Source organism: Brassica napus, chromosome A1, assembly GCF_020379485.1.
Source record: "Brassica napus cultivar Da-Ae chromosome A1, Da-Ae, whole genome shotgun sequence".
Taxonomy (NCBI): Eukaryota; Viridiplantae; Streptophyta; class Magnoliopsida; order Brassicales; family Brassicaceae; genus Brassica; species Brassica napus.
Window position 1 is genome coordinate 30,277,543 of NC_063434.1, and position 21,900 is coordinate 30,299,442.

At 38.1% G+C, this 21,900-nt stretch overlaps 6 protein-coding genes across 8 annotated transcripts; 2 read left to right on the forward strand and 4 right to left on the reverse strand.

The window, feature by feature from the left end:
• Window positions 1–2,735: 2,735 nt before the first annotated feature.
• On the forward strand, window positions 2,736–5,775 carry LOC125606985 (non-specific phospholipase C4). Its single transcript, XM_048776309.1, has 5 exons — window positions 2,736–3,243; window positions 3,378–3,575; window positions 3,695–4,104; window positions 4,250–4,420; window positions 4,504–5,775. Exons 1-5 carry the CDS (start codon window positions 2,801–2,803, stop codon window positions 4,905–4,907), a joined length of 1,626 nt encoding a protein of 541 aa, XP_048632266.1. The 5' UTR covers window positions 2,736–2,800; the 3' UTR covers window positions 4,908–5,775.
• A 207-nt stretch (window positions 5,776–5,982) lies between these two features.
• On the reverse strand, window positions 5,983–8,002 carry BNAA01G34360D (uncharacterized metal-dependent hydrolase YabD). 2 transcript variants are annotated; one of them, XM_013873731.3, is made up of 7 exons: window positions 7,662–7,981; window positions 7,501–7,574; window positions 7,177–7,258; window positions 6,875–7,026; window positions 6,631–6,784; window positions 6,440–6,544; window positions 5,983–6,351 (listed from the first exon to the last, which is right to left on the reverse strand). In XM_013873731.3, exons 1-7 carry the CDS (start codon window positions 7,782–7,784, stop codon window positions 6,241–6,243), a joined length of 801 nt encoding a protein of 266 aa, XP_013729185.3. In that variant the 5' UTR covers window positions 7,785–7,981; the 3' UTR covers window positions 5,983–6,240. The 2 variants fall into 2 exon arrangements, with proteins under 2 accessions (XP_013729185.3, XP_048632274.1); XM_048776317.1 differs by having other exon boundaries at window positions 6,631–7,026; window positions 7,662–8,002.
• A 922-nt stretch (window positions 8,003–8,924) lies between these two features.
• On the forward strand, window positions 8,925–10,434 carry LOC125606986 (putative mediator of RNA polymerase II transcription subunit 12). The gene is made up of 2 exons (XM_048776315.1): window positions 8,925–9,524; window positions 9,734–10,434. Exons 1-2 carry the CDS (start codon window positions 9,136–9,138, stop codon window positions 10,311–10,313), a joined length of 969 nt encoding a protein of 322 aa, XP_048632272.1. The 5' UTR covers window positions 8,925–9,135; the 3' UTR covers window positions 10,314–10,434.
• Window positions 10,435–10,578: 144 nt separating this feature from the next.
• On the reverse strand, window positions 10,579–19,128 carry LOC106387301 (U-box domain-containing protein 7). Of its 2 annotated transcripts, XR_007338224.1 has the most exons (4): window positions 18,959–19,128; window positions 13,716–14,046; window positions 10,723–11,621; window positions 10,579–10,688 (listed from the first exon to the last, which is right to left on the reverse strand). XR_007338224.1 is itself a non-coding variant. In XM_048776313.1 (3 exons), exons 1-3 carry the CDS (start codon window positions 19,008–19,010, stop codon window positions 10,808–10,810), a joined length of 1,197 nt encoding a protein of 398 aa, XP_048632270.1. In that variant the 5' UTR covers window positions 19,011–19,128; the 3' UTR covers window positions 10,579–10,807. The 2 variants fall into 2 exon arrangements, 1 of the variants encoding a protein (XP_048632270.1); XM_048776313.1 differs by having other exon boundaries at window positions 10,579–11,621.
• A 623-nt stretch (window positions 19,129–19,751) lies between these two features.
• LOC106432870 (polcalcin Bra n 2-like) lies at window positions 19,752–20,153 on the reverse strand. Its single transcript, XM_013873715.3, has one exon. It carries the CDS (start codon window positions 20,151–20,153, stop codon window positions 19,902–19,904), a length of 252 nt encoding a protein of 83 aa, XP_013729169.1. The 3' UTR covers window positions 19,752–19,901.
• A 104-nt stretch (window positions 20,154–20,257) lies between these two features.
• LOC106387296 (mitochondrial inner membrane protease ATP23-like) lies at window positions 20,258–21,501 on the reverse strand. The gene is made up of 6 exons (XM_048735382.1): window positions 21,262–21,501; window positions 21,056–21,177; window positions 20,826–20,963; window positions 20,660–20,743; window positions 20,437–20,573; window positions 20,258–20,323 (listed from the first exon to the last, which is right to left on the reverse strand). Exons 1-5 carry the CDS (start codon window positions 21,365–21,367, stop codon window positions 20,439–20,441), a joined length of 585 nt encoding a protein of 194 aa, XP_048591339.1. The 5' UTR covers window positions 21,368–21,501; the 3' UTR covers window positions 20,258–20,323; window positions 20,437–20,438.
• Window positions 21,502–21,900: the final 399 nt, after the last annotated feature.

Below are 21,900 nucleotides of genomic sequence, written 5' to 3' on the forward strand. Positions count from 1 at the left end.
TCCTCCTCAGACTTATATGCCTCTTTCAGCTCTTGGTTTAGGATTGCTAGCAGGGCTGCATCATCATTAGCGCTCGTCATTGCCTCCTCAAGATCGTTCTTCCTTTGCTCAATGATCTCCCTGCTGTTTCTCTGTTGCTCTTTATTCCATTTTACTATTGCTGACCGCACAATGGCTATTTTCCTGGAGACAGGTGCTGTTCCGGATTGTCTCCAATGTTTCTCAACTAATTCTTGAACTGCAGGGTTGTCTTTAAGTCTCCTGTCAAACCGGAACAAGCCTTTACCCTTCCTTCGTGTAGTGTCAAAACAAGTAATGATGGGCTTGTGATCTGATCCTCCGAACTTAAGATACTCGCTGTGACCTGCATAGAAATCCTCGTACCAGCTGCTGTTTGCAACAGCCCTATCCAGACGGCAACGTACTACATGGTCATGTCTAACTCCTCGCCAAGACAAAAAGTCCCCTGAATGTTTTATATCGTATAGATCCCCTTCAGACATGAAGGAACGCAGATCAACAAAAGAGCTCTCTGGTCTTTCAGCTCCCCCTGATTTCTCTTGCCCGTTTAAGATGTCATTGAAATCTCCTGAGAGAAACCAGGCTCCACCTCTCAACGCGTTGATTTGTACGAGTACACAAATTATCCAATCACGAGAGTGTTTTCATATATTTCACTAAAACTTTTATTCCATTTGTAAATTGGAGTGTCATAAAAATATGTATGTATGCATATTAAAGTAAACGTAAAAACATTTACATATAGAGTAAGCTTTCTTGGTAAAGACATATAATAACCCGAAGAAAAATTCAATGAAAATGTTATTTGTAGTTTGATTTTCAGTACGATCTCTACGTCGAGGTTTTGGTTTCCAAATATAAAATGCTTAGTCATTGAATGTATATATGTTTATCAAGTTTTGGGAAGTTGATGATTTTTAAAAAATTTGGTAAGTTAAGCGGTAACACATTATCACCGCCGGTTCACCACAATGACATCATATAGTTCATGATAAAGTATGTAGACACAAAATAAAAAGATGTCATCATTATTTTGAAGGCATTAATCCTCCTAAAATCAAGGGTGTTTGTATATCTCACACCTACACACACTATCACCCTATATATCTAAACACAAGTTCCAGAGGAAAAAAATCATTCTAAATACTCATAGCATATCTTGATCTTCTTTTCGTGATGGCTAAAAGCAACCCAATCTCAATTCTTGTAGCTGTTATCTTCTTTGGCCTGATGATCGAGTTGTCATCGGCTAATAAAATGCATCGTCTAGACAACAACCGAAACAAAGCAAAAGTGATGAAAGAAGAAGATCCTCAACTTCAAGGGTTCCACCCTAGAGAATGTATGGATGCCATCAAGAGTGTAGAAGGTTGTTTCGAGGCAATTCATGGGCTATTCAATGGACATCGTGGTGGGTTGAGGCATTCTTGCTGTAAAACGCTTAATGGGTTTTCTGATAATTGCTGGTCCACTTTGTTTCCCAGGAAACGTTACCTACGTATTACAATTAAATTGATGTGTCTTTTGGATCATGATTCATGAGACCATGAGACATATAATAAAACATTTGCATTTTATTACTATCCAATGGCCTCAGATTCAGTACACAAATTTATTTATAGTCAACCTAATTGCTGACGTAAGATAACAAAACTGCTGACGTAACGCATCTGATAATGCTGGTTGGACTTTCCAACATCTTTTTTTTTTAGCAACAAAATGACACAGTTACTTTTTTGAGCAACAAAATGGTTGGACTTTCCAACATCTAGAAGAAATTTAGGCACGCCTTTAAATTCCATTTCTTGTATCGGACGTCACAAAATTGATTGAGTACAAGTTACCCTTTTTCGTTACTACGATTGGATGCAACAAAATGACACAGTTACTTTTGACAGAATACATATCAGGCAATCCATTCTCGTCGTACGATACAACGTTGTTGGGTACTGTCGCAATTCCATGCAGAAATACAAATCTACATTTTTATCAAAAAATATACACAAAAGTTAATTATAGTTCCACCTTGATCGGAAGATCGTACGAATTCTATTTATTTTTTATTCCCACAGGTACGAGTAATATATTTATATTTATTTTATGAAAAGGTATAATGTAAGTGTTCTCTTTATTTAATTGCAGACGTATTCGCATATTATCTTGTTGATATAGAATTATTGGCATATTTGCACCCAAAAAAAAAAGAATTATTAGCATATTCTCTTTATATCCATTGCCATTACGTGCATATCGTTTTATCTTGACTTTTTTTCCTTCTCGTGTTTGTGTCTGTTTAGAAGTCACAACTCGCAAGTAACGAAAGTCGTGTACTATTATTTATCTGCAAGGAAATGACTTTAAAGAAAAAAACATTTAATTTTTTCGAGGATATATGACTACAAGAAAAGTACAAGAGTAAGAGCAAAATAAACAGAAAAGACTGGATACAAAAAAAAAACTTCAGAAACTAATGGTAACTTACTATCTTTTGAGTAGTGCCTGCTATCAATTACTCCTTACAAAATTGGGTTACATTCAATGGATAATAACCATGACGTGCGTCTTTATGATTTGCTGTTTGCTTACTCATCTAAAACTCTTTTCTTGAAATCTTCAATGGATACATCATACATGTACAACAGTATATTTACACGAGAGCGTAAATAAACTATTTATTATGTTTACTATGTGTATATAATGTGTTGGACTATATATTATAATCCCTGCAGGCATTGTTTTCTTCTCAAACATTGAACATTCACAATACAAAAGAGGCAAAATGGCAGAGACGACTATAGGCTCAGGATCATATCCAATCAAAACCGTCGTCGTGTTGGTTCAAGAGAATCGTTCTTTCGACCATACGCTCGGTTGGTTCAAAGAGCTAAACCAGGATATTGACGGTGTCACGAAGTCAGACCCAAAATCAAACCCGGTTTCCTCCTCTGACCCTAACTCTCTCCATGTCGTCTTTGGCGACCAGTCTCAGTACGTTGACCCGGATCCAGGTCACTCCATTCAGGATATCTATGAACAAGTGTTCGGTAAGCCATGGGATGTAAGTCACCCGGATCCAAACCCGGGTCCAGCTACCATGTCCGGTTTCACTCAAAACGCCGAACGAAACAAGAAAGGGATGTCTTCTGCGGTTATGAATGGATTTAAACCTGACGCTTTGCCGGTTTACAAGGAGTTGGTTCAAAACTTTGCCATAAGTGATAAGTACGGCGGCTCGGCTCATATCGCTTACATATTATTTAAGATTCATTTCAACTTTCGATGTGTGACTTTGTCCTTATTTTTAGTTGTCCTCATTTATAGAAAATTTCATGTTCTTGACAATCTTGTTTGGACAGGTGGTTTGCGTCGGTTCCGGCGTCGACGCAGCCAAACCGATCGTTCGTACATTCGGCAACATCACATGGAGCAACGAGCAACGACAAGAAACTACTAATCGAAGGATTTCCACAAAAGACAATATTCGAGTCGCTGGATGAAGCTGGTTTTAGCTTTGGCATTTATTACCAGTTCCCTCCTTCTACTCTTTTCTATAGGTTTTGTTTCAAACGTTATAACCAAATGATTTGTGTTTTCATGATTATTACAGTTTAACAACCTTCTAGCTAAAATAAATAATTATTACAATTCTAATAATATTTTTGTGTGTTTTCAGAAATCTGAGGAAACTGAAATATTTGACACATTTTCACCAATATGGATTACAATTTAAGAAAGATTGCAAAGAAGGCAAGTTACCAAACTATGTCGTGGTCGAACAACGTTGGTTCGATCTATTGTCAACGCCAGCGAACGATGATCATCCATCCCACGATGTTTCCGAAGGTCAAAAGCTCGTGAAAGAGGTGTATGAGGCCTTGAGATCAAGTCCTCAGTGGAACGAGATTTTATTCATTATAACATATGATGAGCATGGTGGGTTTTACGACCATGTACCTACTCCTGTCGAGGGAGTTCCTAACCCGGACGGTTTATTGGGACCTGAACCGTATAAGTTTGAATTTAACCGGCTTGGCGTTAGGGTTCCGACTTTCTTCATCTCTCCTTGGATTGAGCCTGGCACAGGTAAATTAAATGATTACTTTGTAGTCTCTCCAAGTTTCATTTATCAAATTTTATGTTTAGGAAACGTAGTAATTTATAATCAAACACATCTAATTTAGTTTAATCTTCTTAAAGTAAAATTTGATTATTTTGGTAAAATGTGTAGTTCTTCATGTGCCGAATGGACCGTACCCTAGGTCACAATATGAGCACTCATCAATTCCTGCAACGGTCAAGAAAATTTTCAACCTCAAAGATTTCTTGACAAAGAGAGATTCATGGGCTGGCACTTTTGAATCTGTTATTACAAGAGATTCACCGAGACAAGATTGCCCTGGTAACTATTGAGTCTTCATTTATTAATAGTTCTATAAAAATTATGATTATTTCGGATAAAACTCCAATATTTTTGCTTTTTAGCAACATTGTCGATTCCGGTTAAACTGAGAGCGACGGTGGCAGAAGAAAGTGCACAGTTAAGTGAAATCCAAGAGGACCTCGTCATCATGGCTGCGGGATTAAAAGGAGACTACAAAAACGAAGAATTAATGCACAAGCTTTGCAAAGAAACTTGCGTTACAGACGCTTCCAAATACGTTATAAACGCGTTTGATAAGTTTCTAGAAGAGGCTAGAAAGGCAAGAGAAAGAGGATGTGATGAAAACGAGATCGTTTACTGCATGGATGATGATAATGATGATGATGATGATCATGCTGAAATGCCATCATCATCACAATCAGAAGCACCACATGCTGGTCCTAAGCCGAAAACTCAAAGGTCTTTTTTCAACAAGCTGTTCTCTTGCTTTGCTAGTCATGATTGAGTGACTATAGCTGAAACTTCAATGTAATTAAAGTGCTTATTTGTGTGTGAGGGGATAATTGAGTGTTGTGTTGTTGTGTTTAAGAAAATAAAGCTCCAGTTTCTCTTGCATAATGATTTTTCTTTGATTATGAACTACTATACCTTAGTCCATAGATGAGATTAAATTGTTCGATTGATGATTTTAAAATATAACACATTAATTTTCATCTAAAACACATTTGAAACGTTTTGTCATATATCAACCACTAAAATTATTTATCTAAAATGAAATATTAAAAAATATATTGCGTGCTTCAATTAACAAAATGTATTAGCCGACAAAGGAAGTTAACAAAACGTATAATCTTTCATGTAAATGTTTTTTACTTAAAATGTGCTACGCACTGTAGTGTAGCAAATACTTTAGTCAAGACCAACTTTTTCATCGGTCAAGACCTAATTCATCTACTCGACTTATTTTACAAAGATAAAAGACTGGTACTTTTTATTTCTTTGTTCACATGACAATCTCGAATGTATTACATTAAGATTACGTATGCTCACGTTTTGAATAAAGGAAAAAAAAGCCAAAAAGAAGAGAGAGTGATGTTGTTATTTGTAGTGATGATAAGTCTTCCTCCTCTTCTTGATATGACAATTGCAAGCATCCACGGACCACAGTCAAAGAAGCCATGCAACCAATGAACCAAACTTCCTCTTCCTTTATCTTCGTTTTTTGATCTTCTTCTTGGCGTACATTCTAGATTCTCACTCTCTCTTTTCTTGATGTGATCAGATTCTACGTCGAGCCTCAAAAAGCTTCTTATTATTATTTTCTCAATTTAATATTCTTTCTCTAGCCACCTTATCGTGAAATTGCTTCTGAGAAACAAACAAAACCTGCCCAACAATTCTCAATGGAAGCTTATCGTCCTTTGAATTCACAAGCCTTTGATGAAAGCGTATTACATTCAAAGTTATATCATGCTTTAGGAGATCAGTCTTATTCAAGATCAGTTTCTTTTCTTTTTCCTTGATTTATAGTTTCACTCTCACACATTGTACTTATACATATAGAGACAAAGATTAAAACCTTATTAGATATCACTTTTATTATTACGACAGTAATAACAACATAACTGTTTTACACAAGACGAGAAAATTAAAGTACATATTGGTCAAAGAACCTCCACCAAGTTACAGAACCAACAATTAGTGAAAGATGGTTTTGGTAGATGGCTTAGTTTTATTAACAACAAACAAATAAGCAACAGCAGAAGCAGAAGATGATGAGTTTTCTGTCCCTTTGATGTTGTAGAGACACACACATACACACACACCATTTATTGGTCTTAAAGCAATTTAGAACCTGGATAAGAAAACAATCTTACAGTGTTCCCATACGTTAACTCCGCAAGGTCTTCTTTCTTGATGTTTGACAGGTTTGAAACATATTCTAGTACCTGTTAATCACGTAAAACATCCGACAATAAAGGTGTAATATATTTTCAGAAGAAACAAGAAAAAGGTAAGAATAATTTAATATCATACAGCAACAATGTTTGCAGGTTCATTGAGAGTTGGCTCCGAGCTCTCATCTGATTTTGGTAACCCGTCAGGAGAATCTGTCTCTAACAAGAACCTATCGGAAGGAATCTACAAAAGACCGGAGGAATATATATATAAATCATTTTTTTTTCTTTATCAAGTTGTTGTATAGTTATTGAGGGAATAAAACAAACCGATTTCAAAGTGTTCTTTGCGATTTTCTCATCAATGTAAGTGAACCAGCCTGATAAGGAGAAGTATGCACCAAGCTCAGCAAGTTTAGGAACAACTTCAGCTGTACCATTGAATGAATGAAGAATCACACCAGCAGGAAAAGGCCCTACGGATCTGCATATATTTATATCGAGGAACTTAGATGCTACATACGGAACAAAAAACATAATGGGTTTTCCCTTCAATCGTTGTATAAACATATACCTCATTATCTCGAGCAGATCATCGAATGCATCGATGCAATGAACAGCTACTGGTTTGTTCAGTTCTTTGGCAAGTTCAAGCTGAGGGCGAAACACGGCAAGTTGGTCTGAGTAATCAATGCCTGCTGCTAACGGACTTTTGTCCAAACCAATCTGCGCAAAAATGTTATTAGTTTGACATCAATGCTCTTTAGAGATATCAGACAAAAAGGGTTTTTCAATATACTCTCCAAAACCATTTATTTAAAAACATATCGTTAAAGTTTTGATGAACCAAGTATCAAAGATATGAAGAGGCTTAACCTCCCCAACAGCAGCCGTAGGAGTTGTCTCAAAGAGCATCCTCAATGTGTTAAGCCAATGAGGGCTCCTATCTGCAATAAACCTGGAAAAAAAAACAAAAACATGAATGAAAAGAAAAAGGTCTGATCTGAAAGATCATTTGCAATGTTCAAAAACTCGGTATGCGGAATATTAGACGTCTTATAAGAGACTAGTGCTTAGACGGGCGCATAGACCGATTTTTTGAACAATTAGACTGATTTTTTTTTTTAAATCATTATAGAATAAATGTTTCTGTTATGACCATTTTTATGACAATGATTTATTTGCATACAACATCCATACCAAGGATGAATTCCAAAGCAAGGAATCACAGAAGGATACATCTCTCCCATCTCTTTCACCAAGTCCCAGTCTTTCTGCTTCCAAAAAGACAAAACCGGTTAATAAAGTATCCACCATTTTTGTAACAGTGTCCGAATGATCATAAAAATGTTTTAAAATACCTCAGAGGTTCCATTGACTGCGAAATTGGTAACACCAACAGCTAAAGCAGCAGATATGAGCTCAGGGGCTTTGTCGATGACTCTCTTATCTTGAAGGTGACAGTGAGCATCAAACAACTTCATTTTCACCGCGAGGTTCTTGTCTCTGTGGCTCCTTTCTTCTCTTTTGAGGTTCTATATATAATAGAATGGGATATGCACAAACGTTTATAGATTCACCCCAAAGACATGGTCTCATCAAATGAACAACACAGAGCGTTGACTTTTGAGATAGTTTGAGGTTTAAGTAACAGAGACTACAAGGCTCTGATCTGGATTTTCATGAGACTGAAGACTATAATGGCAACCTTTGTGAAAACAAATAATTTCCGTAAAAGTATATACTAATATAAAATTTTGTGTGAGATTAAAGAAAGGAAGAAAGATAGGTTTAAATAAGAAAAAGACAGCTAAGAATCATAATCCACAGATTTAAATATAAGAAAGACAACTCAAAATCATTATCAAATCCGAAAACCTAAATCAAACCAGGTTTGATAAAAATGAATCTGAACCGAACCGAATCTGACATAAATACCAAATGAGACTTGTTTTATGGTATTTCGGTTATGGATTTTATCTGAACCAAATCCAAACTGATGGATATTCCAAAAAACCCGAAAACATCAAAATTCTGAAAAATACTCATACCAAACACGTATTCAGTTCCGAATAAGTACTCAAAATACTCTAATGATATCATTGAATATCTAAAATAAATATTTAGCTATTACATAAATAATTAGCTCAAATACTTATTAGTTTAATATATTTTGGTATTTGATGATATTTATTCTCTGGTTTGATATGTTTTTGCTTTGGATTTATCGGATATGATTTGTTTTCTGAGTTTTGTTTTCTTGTTTTATTATTTTTATTTTTTAAAAAAATTACATTAGAACCAAAAAACAATCGTCTTAAAAGCATTTTTTTATTTCAGTTTTGATTTCTAGTCTTTGTTTCCTTCATTTATTTTATTTTCGGGTTTAAGTTAACTAAATACAAAACAATATTTTAGAACTAGAAACTTCATGAAAATACCCAAAATGCTGTTGGGTTGCACCGATTTTTGGAAGTGTTACTAAATCCAAACCAAACCCGATTAAATCTAAGTTCATGAACCGAATCCAAACCGAATTTTTTAATATTTGAAAAGGGTTGAAATTCATAAATCTAAAAACCCGTCACGAGAATGAAAGCGAATCCCAATTGATCCCGAACGAGCAAAGCATATAGAGAAGGAATTTATTTTATTGGTCAAAAGCCCATGGGGCTTAGTAATCATCTGTTAAGAACAAAATGGGCCTTTAATGGGCTTTGTATAAATCCCAGTACGAGAAAGTCACACGTATCTCATGTCCTTTTCCTTCCCTTCAAAATCATTTTCATGGCGGAGAAGAACATCTGCAAACCCAAACCCTAAAAAACTCGAAAAATGGAGGAATCGAACCAACAACACCAACTCTTGCTCCAAATGCAGCAGCAACAACAGATGCAGCAGCGTCAGCAACAGCTCTTCCTGATGCAGCATCATCTCCAGAGGCAGCAGCAGCAACAGGCGGCCATGTCGAGGTTCCCCAACGCTCCGGGTTTAATCCAGAACCGACCCGTTAACCCGGCTTTTCACAACCCTAACGTTCAGCAGCAACAACAGCGACCGATGATGATGATGATGCAACCCTCACAGCAACAACAGCAACAAGAGAAGAAGCAGATGCGTCCGTTGAATCAAATGGAGTTACAGTTCGCTTACCAAGACGCGTGGCGTGTCTGCCATCCTGATTACAAGCGTCCTTTCGTTTCTCTCGAAGACGCTTGCGAAAGGTTCGACCTTTATTCAATTGGTTCATTCTTGATTTCATGAATATCCAAAAAGGCCATTCCTTTTTTTTTTTAAAGGTTGATTTTGTGATAAGATTATATAATATAAAGTCTTCAACTTTTTTATCTCTCTGTAGATCCAAAAGTCCACCCATCACTGAAAAGTTCATTTTTTTAATACAATGATGTTTGTTATTTCTCTATTTATGCAGGTTGTTACCTTATCACGTAGTAGCAGATTACGAAGCGGAAGAAGACGAGATGATTCTTCATTCAGACACAACGGTGTCACGCAGTCAGCAATGGGACGACAACATTGCAGCCAAAGTGGGCGAGTTCACGGAGACGTTTGAGAAGCAAGTCCAAGCTTTCAACGCTATAACTCAAAAGAGGAAGGAGGGTGAGTTAAGATCCGAGGAGAGGTTGATTGTTGAGCAGCTTTTGCTCATGGAGGAGAGGAAAGCATGTAGTGAGGTGGATAGAGAGATGAAGGCTCATGAGGCGAGGTTGAGGATGGCGGCTATGGCTCAAGCGGGACAAGGGATGGGTTATAATCCGTTGAGAGGTAATGCGTTTGGGAACTATGGAGAACAGCAACAACAACAGGGACGGTACATGGACCCTGATGAGATGATGATGAGGATGCGTGGTTGGGTGAATAGTAATAATAATAATAGTATTAATAGTCAGAGAGAAGAGAAGGAGCCTGAAGAAGACTTCTTGAATGATGAAGAAACTGGTCAACATGGGAACTGGAGAGGGAATGGTGAATTTGATTTGAATACTCGGTAAAAAAAATGGGAACAAAGAGGTTAAACTTTTTTTTTTGGGTGATTGAGATACTTTGCTGTTTGATGATTGTGTAGACTTGTAGTTAACACTTGAAAGGATAGTGAGGGATAAGGTGTTTCTTCTTCTCAAACTTTGGTTAATAGTTTACAGTGAAAGAAAATGACTCTGATGAAGTAACTTGAACTGCGTGCCGTTTATATTAGCTACCATTGATGCAACTTGAACTACGTGCCGTTTTATAGCTACTATTGATGTGTGGCCATGATGATGCAACTTGCAAGTCAAATTCAAAGTTGTTCAAATGGCTCAACAACATACTGTACACTGAAACTTTTAAGTTAAAAAAAAAACGTTTCTATAGAAATATACCAAAGACTTTTCAACTTACAAAAAGCTTTTTATTATGAACACTTTTGAGGAAACCAGTCACTAAGAACCAAAACGCCGGCACTGGACTGGCATATATAATGCATCCTTCAATCTTTTCATCACCCTTAGGGACGGACAAGAGTGGAAGCACGTTCTTGTAGATGTCTCAAGCTCTTCTCCATGCTAACTTGCACCATCTCAGCCAGCATCTTCTTCGCCTTACCAGACTGATCATCTCCGTCTATATGAGAGATTAAGCTCGACACTATGTTCTCTATTGTATCCGGTTGAACCTCTGATCTCGGGCTATCCGAGTCCCTTAGTAAACAGAGAAGTCTCTGAGCTTTGGTACGAGACTTTGATGTCCCTTGAACCGTGAGCTCGAGCAGTCCCGGTATTACACCTTCTTTCAAAATCGGCTCTCTGTATTTACTCCTATCGCTTTGGCACAGTGTTAACAGCACACCAACGGCGTGCTCCTTAGCTTGTAGTGACCCGTTTTCAAGAACTTCCACCACTGCCAACACTCCTCCTTCATCTGAGACTAAACCCGTTCTCGCCTTCTCGTTAGAAACCATCAAGGATTCTATCAGGGAACAGCATTTCTCAGATGTTTTCGATGATTTTTTACTTGATTTTAGAAGGTTCAGGATCGGTGAGAGTGGTTTGGTCGCTATGATCGTTGTTAGGTTAGTGGAGAGTGTAGAGAGGTTGGAGAGTGCCATGACTGCATCAGCTTTAGCTTGTGGGCTTCCGTGTTTAATGACTTTGACTAATAGTGGAATCACTCCGTTAGCTCCGATGATGGGTTTGTTGTTAGCGGATGCGGAGAGAGTGAGGAGAGATGCAGAAGCGTATTCTTGAAGTGTTGGGCTGTTAGATTGTAAGAAGTTCATGATTGGCTCTAAAGCACCTGCTTCAACTATGCTCACCTTGTTCCTGAGATTTAGAAAAATCAAACAGCAAAACTCAGAATAGTCTCTTAAAGACAATGACACATAAGCAAACAGGCAGAAACCAATCTTTTCAAGACTTTAGTGCATTCAGATTCTCAGTCATATGAATTGTAATAAAGAGAAACAGAGTTGTAGCCATCTACCTAAAGGTACTTATTTAATTGATTATCTACTTTGATTGTTCCTCTTTTCTCCACTATATGGTTCACATCCCATTAATAAAAAGAAAAAGTGTTGATGATATCAGAACTTAGACCAAAAGAAGAAATTGACTACAAAGGTCGATTGCGTATAAATTAAGGAAGATTCAGCAGCAAGGAACAAAAAACATCATAAAATACTAAGTCTGGTAAAGCAGGGTCCTACAGGTGTACAAAGAGCTAATAAATTAAGTTAGGCAAAACCTACTCCCAAAGAAAGAGTTAGTTAGCCTCAGTTGATTTCCATCTAAACTACTACTTGACTTAACCCATCCTCAGTTTCCAAAAGCTAAAAGCCTTCTTGGATCAAAGATTCTTGAGATGCATTGAGATTGGATTGTTAATTTTCCTCTGTTTCTGATGTTAACTAAAGGGAGAGGGAATTTGCGGCTAACACGTCATGATTCTCTCTCTGTTTAGGGAGATTAAAAAAAAGATTATTGTTCTTATCTTGCAACTTGATTCTTCGCTTTCTTATGGACTATAGAAAAAGAAAGAAAAAGCTACGGTAAAACATGACTAGATCAATAAAAAATATCACCCCCAACTAGAAACCAATCAAACCTCACAAATTATAACGATCAAAAGAAAAAAGAAAAGTCAGAGTTCTCCAGAAACCGCATAAACAAAAGAATAGTTTAAAAGTGAGAGAATGAATAAAGAAGAGTACTCTAGTAAATGGATGAACCCTAACAAAAATCATTCAAAAAGAAGCAAAAAGGAAAGGTAGAGTACACTCCAAGCAAACAAAAAGCATTTGCCAGCAAAGATAATAGCAAAAAAAAGGTTGATGGATCCACCAAATCTGATTAAAGAAAGCGCTTAAAGCAGAACAACAGAGTTCGCTAAAATCGAGAGATTATCCATTGGATGCAATCATCCAATCATGAACTTACACGAGACCGACCAAAAAGGCACACGAATTGACACCTTTTGATTTAATATGAATGACTTGATTTTCTCACTAATCTATTGATACAATTGAGCTAATGATCAAATCAGATCACTAATCTAATATTCAGATTTGATTAATACACATGGCCCGATCCAAAAGCATAACAAGATGAAACATTTGCTTCAGCTCCCTAAACTCCCACGTCAGGAGTTTAACTGACTAGATAAGTAATACTCTTTCTGTTTCGATTTAATTGTTGTTGTAGAAAAATATATCGTTTCAAAATAACTGTCGGTTTTAGAATTTCGATGTAAAATTTATTGATAAAATTTTCTATTTTATTTTTCTATTGATTGAAATATGGTTAGGTGTATATGTAATTATGTTTTTATTTTGGAAATATACAAAATCATACTCCCTCCGTTCCTAAATGATTTATGTTTTAGAAAAATATTTTGTTTCTAAAAGATCTATATTTTACATTTTCAATGTATGTAATAATGGAAAATTGTAAATTTCAAAAACATTAATTGTGTTTACTGAATTTTAATTGGTTAAAAATCATAGGAAATATCTAAACACAGAAAATCATACATTTATTATCAAAATTTTAAGTATTTTCTTAATAAGTGTGAAAATTCTAAAACATATATTATTTAGGAACATAGAGAGTATGTTTTATTAATCCGTGTGCATGAATCTAAAACAACAATTAAAATGAAACGAGAAGAGTATATAAATGGATATGATCAATTTATTTATCACCGATTGGTTTTAATTTAAAGTTTAAATCGACGAAGAAATGTATATGTATTGATGATTTAGCTTTTTTAATTTGTTTTCAAACAATATGAATCTCAGGATCGGACTTGTTGATTTTTAACCACTAATTTCAAGCTTAGAAACCGTTAATCAGATCATCATATTAAAAAAAAAAACAGAACAATTCGAATTTGAGTAAGGAAGGAAGAAAGAAACGTACTTCTCGTATTTAACGGCGAGGTTAAGGAGAGCAAGCAGCGCCGCCTCGTGGTGCGATTCAGGCGAGTCTAATAACCTCAGCATCGAAACTAGCGGCTCGACGGCCTGCGAAAAGTGTCGGCGGCACCTATGCGACGTCTTCGTCAGCCGACGGATCTCTCTAGCTGCGAACAGCCTCGAATCCGGATCCTCCGATCGGATCAAACCGAGGATTCTCTGAATCGAGGCCGAAGACGACGAGGAAGAAACAGAAACCGAAACCGACGCGTGGAGCAGTTCGTGATCTGCGTCTCCGCCGCGCGGCGAGTCGCAGTCGTGGCTCGTGTCGATTGTAGATTTGTGTATTGTATGTGCTTGCTTTATTAGAAAGCCAATGGCTAAGTATATATACAACACGAGAAGGATCGCAATCTCAATCTCAATACTCCCCCTCAAGTTGGAGCGTGTGGATTAATAACGCCCAACTTGGACATTATAGTCTGAAACGGTACACGTCCGAGCGCTTTTGTTAAAATGTCTGCAACCTGAGAACCTGAACTGATGTGTTGAGTGACAATGAGACCGGCAATGACAGCATCACGAACTGAATGACAATCACGTTCTAAGTGTTTGGTACGCTCGTGAAACACTGGATTGGCTGCGATATGTATAGCCGCTTTGCTGTCACAGAAGAATCGTGTAGGCTCCAGTTGATCTGCACCAAGTTCTTTGAGTAAACGTCGTATCCACTTTGTTTCTTTCAAAGCAACAGCCATGGAGCGGTATTCAGCCTCTGCGGATGACATTGCCACTGTGTCCTGTTTCTTTGTTTTCCAAGAAATGGGAGAACCACCAAGCATAACAACACAAGCACTTAATGAACGCCGAGACAGCGGACAACCACTCCAATCTGCATCGCAATAAATGGTGAGCGTGAGATCACTGTTTGAATGAAGAAGTATCCCCTGTCCTGGTGATCCCTTCAAGTATCGTACAACTCTTAGTGCAGCAGACCAGTGTTCTTCTGTAGGAGCTTGCATGAACTGAGAGAGCAAGTGAACTGAATAACTCAACTCAGGACGAGTGTTTAAGAGATAAATCAAGCGTCCTAGCAAACGACGATATTTAGTCGGATCAGGAAGCAGTGGAGCTTTCGACTTGGCAAGGTTATGGTTCTGTTCCAAAGGAGTCGCCACTGGTTTAGAACCAAGGTAGCCTGTGTCTGCGATAATGTCAAGTGCATATTTGCGCTGAGAAAGAAATATTCCCTCTGGACCTCTGCTGACTTCTATGCCAAGAAAATACTTTAGTTTCCCCAAGTCCTTCATTGCAAAGCACTTGCTTAAATATTCTTTGAACCTTTTCACCATATGAGGGTCGCTACCACAGATAAGTAAATCGTCGACATAGACTAGAACTCGAAGCTCAAGACCGTTTCGTTCATAAGAGAAGAGAGAGTAGTCTTCATAGGACTGAACAAATCCAAAACGTATTAAAGCATCCGAGAGTTTCTTAAACCAACACCTTGGAGCCTGCTTCAAGCCGTATAGAGACTTTCGGAGACGACACACTTTGTTAGGATGAGAATGCCTAAAACCAGGAGGCAGCTTCATGTACACTTCTTCTTCTAGATCACCATGAAGAAATGCGTTTTGAACATCCATTTGATATACTTCCCATTGTTTGGCTGCAACAATACGCAATAGAGCTCTAACGGTAGTCATTTTGACCACTGGAGCAAAGGTTTCTTTGTAGTCCTCACCCTCAATTTGACTTTTGCCATTGACAACCAAACGAGCCTTATGCCTCTCGACTGTACCATCTGCATTGTATTTGATTTTGAAAATCCATAAGCAGCCGATTGCCTCTTTCCCAGGTGGTAACTCAGTGATGTCCCAAGTGTTACTGTCCTCGAGAGCTACAACTTCTTTACCAACTGCCTTTTTCCATACGTCATGTTGCATAGCATCTTTGAAGTTCTTTGGTTCAGAGGAGTTGGTGATGGCTGCCAAAAAAGCTCGATGGGAAGTAGAAAACTGCTCATCAGTAATGTAATCAGTCAGAGGATACAAGGAGTTACCTGAGACCGAAGACGAGGGCTCTAATGTGGAGGAGGGAGAGATGAAATAGTGTGTATTACTTTCTGGTTCGGCCGTGGCATTGTAGAGAAGATAGTCCCGAAGTGTAACAGACTTTGTTTTCTCACGTTGACCTCTACCAAGTGTTTCAATTACTGGTGGTTCTGGAATTGGAACCGAGTCTGTTTGAGATGAGACAGGTTCAGGAGGTGAAGAGGAACCATCTGAGACAATAACCGTATCTGGAACAGGAGAGACTACCGTCGGGACTGCAGGGACTGCAGGAAGTAAAGACGATGGAGCTTCAACAGGAGGATGTTCTGTTTCCAAAGGACCAACCGGAGCGGATTGTTCTGTTTCCGAAGAACTTACTGGAGCTTCATTGCTCCCCCTTTCGTCTAGCGGTGTAATAATCCAATCAGTATCAGTAACAACTTCCTGTGAAGGCGTGATCGGTGGAACAGGTTTTGGTTCTGCAAAAGGAAACAAATCTTCACGGAACACGACATCACGAGACACAAGAAACTCATTACGATCGATGTCAAACACTTTCCAGCCTTTCTTGCCGAAGGGGTAACCGACAAACACACATAAGCGGCTTCTCTGGCCAAATTTATCTTTATCACGAGAGGCTCTGTGAACATAGCATGCTGAACCGAAGACCTTCAAAGCTCCATAATCCGGTTTGACACCATGGAGAACTTCATACGGAGATCGGCCATTAAGAACAGAAGATGGAGTTCTGTTAATCAAGTGTGCAGCGGTAAGTATCGCCTCTCCCCAAAATTTCACCGGAAGATTAGCTTGGAACAAGATCGCTCGAGCCACATTCAGAATGTGTCTGTGTTTCCTCTCCACGCGACCATTTTGTTGTGGAGTGTTAACACAGGAGGTTTGATGAACGATGCCCAAGTCTTTAAAGTATGACGAGAGAACTAAAAACTCTGTCCCATTGTCGCTACGTACTGTTCTTACTGGTTTCTTGAATTGTTTCTCTGTATATGCCAAGAATCTCTTGAGAACCACTTGAACCTCTGATTTTGCCAGAAGAAGAAACGTCCAAACCGCCCTCGAAAAGTCGTCTACTATGGTTAGAAAGTAGACTGCTCCACAGGAAGAGGGAACTCTGTAAGGACCCCACACATCGACATGAATAAGGGAAAAACACTCTGTTGTTTTATTGATACTTTCATAAAAGACATCACGTGTTTGTTTAGCTCGAAAACAAGTGTCGCATGGACTCGAGCTAGCAGGTTTAGAAACAAAAGATAAATCTGAAAACACAGAAAACGACGGATGACCCAAACGTTGATGCCACAAGACATGATCAGAACCTCCAACTGCCCGATGACTCTTCGCTGAGACCAGATCCGTAAAGTAATACACACCATCACGTTCCTCACCGGCTCCAATCAGAGTCCTCGAAAAACGGTCCTGCAAAACACATATTGTATCAGTGAAGGTCGCGAAACAATTTGTCTGCTTCAAGAGTTTGGCAACCGAAATCAAAGTACAGTTTAGATCGGGAACGAAAAGCACTTTCTGTAGTTTAATTTTATCAGACAGGCAAAACGTTCCCATCTTTACTGCAAACGTTCTATTCCCATCAGCAAAGAAAATAGAACACGGAGAAATCATCTCAATGTCAGTCAAGAGAGCATGATTTCCTGTCATGTGGTGTGAAGCACCTGTATCGAGAATGACATCACCCAAAGTTTTCTTACCAGATAGCTTATCAGACACTGGATTACCGGCTTTCTCTTGGATCATCTGACTGAGCACTTTCCATTGATCGGTAGTGAGCTCTGGAAAGGATGAGTTAGAGCTTGTAGCTTGAGCGATATTGGCTTGACCACGCCCACGACCATTCACTCCACGACCTCTTCCTCTGTTTCCAGTACTTTGTCCACGACCACCACTGCGTTCATTGTACCAGTCAGGGAAACCAACTATCTGCCAGCAGTCGCGCTTCTCATGGCCCGTACGTCCACAATGAGAACAGATCGCACGAGAACGCAAGATCGAGTTGTCTCCTTTGTTTGAAACAGATTCATCCTGTCGGGTAGAAGTTGAACCCTGGCGAGCCACAAAACCAACCGCCTCTTGCTGTTGATCACGACCTCTTGTAGACGCCAGCCGCTGTTCTTCACGCACCATCTTATTGTAAATTTCTCCAAGAGAAGGCAGCGGGTCGAGACCAATCACGTTTGTAGATATGTTACCAAATCGTGAATCGTCCAAACCCATTACAAATTGATGAATTTTTTCATGTTCCCTTTCTTTAGCTATTGGGGATATATAGATTATATATGTTAAGATAATCATGGACGTAGGGATAAGTCTATATTCCTAGATAGATAAGTCCAAATCCATTACAAATTGATGAATTTTTTCATGTTCCCTTTCTTTAGCTATAGCAGCCGCAGCTCCACACGTACATGCATGGATCGGTTGATAGACTTGCAGCTCTTCCCACAACGTTGAGAGCTTTCCAAAATAGTCCAATATGGACTGTCCATCTTGCCTACACGAAGCAAGTTGTGCCTTAATTTGGTGAACACGAACCGTGTTCCCCACGGAAAACCTCTGTTTCAAGTCTTCCCACAATTGGTACGCCTCCGTAATGTACGTGACTGTGGAGCGCACCTTCGGTTCGATAGAAGCCCTAATCCAGCCCACTATCATAGAATTAACTGTCAACCAGTTGTCCAGATCTGGACTCGTTTCATCCGGCTTCTTCAGAGTTCCTTTAATGAAACCCAATTTTCTTTTGGCTTGCAGAGCATTAATCATCTCCGAAGACCATTCATTATAATTTTCTCCATTCAACTGAACAGAAGAAATCTTGGCTCCTGGATTATCGGAACCATACAACAAGTAAGGTGAGCTTGATATCACTTCATCCTTCTTGAGAACGATTGCAGCACTAGTTTCTTCAGCCATGACTTTCAAGTAAGGAACAAAAGATCAAAATTTAAGGATCTTCTGCTCTGATACCATGTAGATTTGTGTATTGTATGTGCTTGCTTTATTAGAAAGCCAATGGCTAAGTATATATACAACACGAGAAGGATCGCAATCTCAATCTCACTAACAGATTTGGACTTATCTATCTAGGAATATAGACTTATCCCTACGTCCATGATTATCTTAACATATATAATCTATATATCCCCAATATCGATTGATGAAACGGAGGAAGAGGAAGAAGAAGAAGGGACGGTGGAGGCGAGGTCCATTTTGAGAGAGAAATGGACGAAAGATCTGTTTCAGAGAGACGTATTGAGTATGGCGTTAGCTAACAGTTACATACTACGTGTGTATATATAATACACCATGGGCAATATCTATTATGTAATATTTATATTTTAAACTATAGTTTTCTGTTATTATAAAAAGGCATATTGTATGAAGCAAAATATTTATGAGAGAGGAGGTTTGGAAGACTTTTTAGGGATGGCTTTAATTTTCCTAGTTTTGTTTGTTGAAAATTAGATATTTTTTGAACACATGTGATGTAGATGGGCCAAAGATTGACCGTGGGATTTTGTTCTATATTTTATTATGCTAAAGTTTGGTTCTCCTCAATGTTAAGACCAGTTACCAACCATTCTTTGTTACACTGTCTTTATCTTATGTATATATATATTTGGCTAAGTAGCTAAAACAAATTTTTTATGTTAAAGTTTTATAGAGTCTGATAAAGATATATTTATCTAAGGATATTTAAGAAAAATATCATCACACTTGGCACAATTCATATAAATATATAACTGTATTTTATAATTTAACTGAAATGTTAATTGCAATATATTATTAATTTATTTCAGTAAATCATTATACTGGTTTTTTGGGTATTTATTCTCAAGAATTAGAGATGGGCTTGGGTAATATAAATTATTGCCTATAACCAATGCCCTTTACTATTTCAGCCCACACTAAAACACAAACCAGATTATCAAATATCTAATCATTGTCTATAACCAAAGCCCTTTACCACTACATGAAATGAAAGCATAATGAAAAAGTAACATACATAATCTGATAATCAATGATTGTCATTACAAAAAACAAGGGAACAAATTAAACATGATTAAAACATCACATGAATATAGATTTTAAATTTTGGCTTAGAAAATCTTGGCTACATCTTTCATGAGACCACGGTTAGCCTTTGCGAAATCAGAAAACTCTTGGTACGATATGAATCCATCACCATCGGTATCGATCTCAGCCATCATACGCTTGATGTCATCGTGCGTGACCGAGCCAAGGTTCTTGAGAGCATCTCCAAGCTCGGTGGAAGAGATAGTTCCATCTCCATTAGCATCAAACTTCTTGAAAACACGGTCGTGCTCAGCTTTTTCTGTTGCGTCCGCCATTCTTTTATAGGGGGTTGTGTTCTTTTTGATCGTGAGAGTTATTATATAAAGAGATTTTTAATGTGAAGAAAGCTGAGGCTATGCTTCAAACTAGGCGCTCTAAGGAGGAGGAAACTGAAGTTACTAAAAATAGAATGTGACTCGGTCTTTTCATTAACCGAACTTGTATTCTGAACAATACAATGCCAAAAAAAAATGGACTGCTGAATCCAAAGGTTTCGCCAGCTTTATATCGATCTTCAAAGATCAGAACTTCGAAGCAGAAGTCAAAGAGATATATTACCTTCAAGGAGCTCTGTCAAAAGGCTTAGTGTCATTGTAACAAGTATCCCACACTGCCTCCATGGCGTCTTTGGCTGCTACTTCAGAGCAATACGGGTTGCCACGAAGCGATTTCAACACTCTTCTTTTTATACATTCCTTTTCAAAACACAAAGAATCAGGTTAATATCAACAACAACCATACATGATTCCACAAGCAATTTTTTTTTCTTATAGTCACTTACTTGTTCATGGCCTCTTAATTTAATGAAACCCCTCAAAAGTTCTCTCTTGAAATGGCAATCGCCGCTTAAATGACCTGCACGGATCTGTTCAAAGAATACAAACACAAGAACACTATCAAGAACTGGACTTGACATGGTAAAAGCTTTAGGCTAACAATGTAAGCACCTCGCTGCAAGCATGATGAGCACAGTTAGTCCAATCCAGATTCTTGGCGCGACACTCGTCATAAGCATGGATTAACTCATGTATAACCACTTGGTTCACTTCATCTTGAATAGTCAGATAGTTACTGCACACAGTAATCTTCAAACAAACACAGATAACAAAAGGAACATATCATCATCAACATTAACAAAGCCAAAAGCATTGTAATATACATCAAAGAAAGTGTTTACCCCTCGTCCTTTAGTGAAGCCACCAGCTACAGGACCAGTACACACAACCGCCTTGACGAAGTTATCGCCAACTCTGCACCCAGACTTCTCCATCTGCTCCATCAGAAACTTCACAATCGGATCTAATCAAAACAAACGAAACGAAACTAGTTTCAATACACAGAGATTGCTAAACCAATGGATTCAAGATTTGCGGGAAAATATACTTCGGAAACTTCGCTGAATCATGTCTTGGCATTCTTCGATTGATTTACCGCGTTTTCCTCCGAGGTTCAAATCGGAACCTGAGTTAGGAGCGGCGGCGTCTTCCATTTCCGATATCTCGAAGCCGGAGATTGCTCTTCCCAACGCGAGTGTGGCGGCTTGTGATCGGAGACGGAGAGAAAATGAGACGGGAGGGTAAACGTGTCAATTACATTAGCATCCTTCCTTCCCTCTCTTTCTATCTATCAAAAACGGTTAACGTATTCGATTCGGTTTGCCAAACCATCGTCTCAGACCGGGTTTAATTTAATCGGTTTAATATTCATGAACTCTAAAGAGCCGGCCTGATCCAAACCTAACATAGTGAATCAATGAATCCTATATTTAGAAGAAGAGTAATGTATATGGTCTCATTTTGATCAAAATCTACATACATCTATGTGTTGGATTCTTATTCATGCAAGATATAGTATTGTAATTTATCAACATTCTTGAGCTATGAATGTTTAATAAGAATAAGCATTCAATATACATACCCAAGTTATAGTATTGTAATTTATCAAACATTCTTGAGCTATGTGTGTTTCTCATATTTTTCCTCTTCTATTATTTGAATTGAAAATTTATATTTATACCTTATC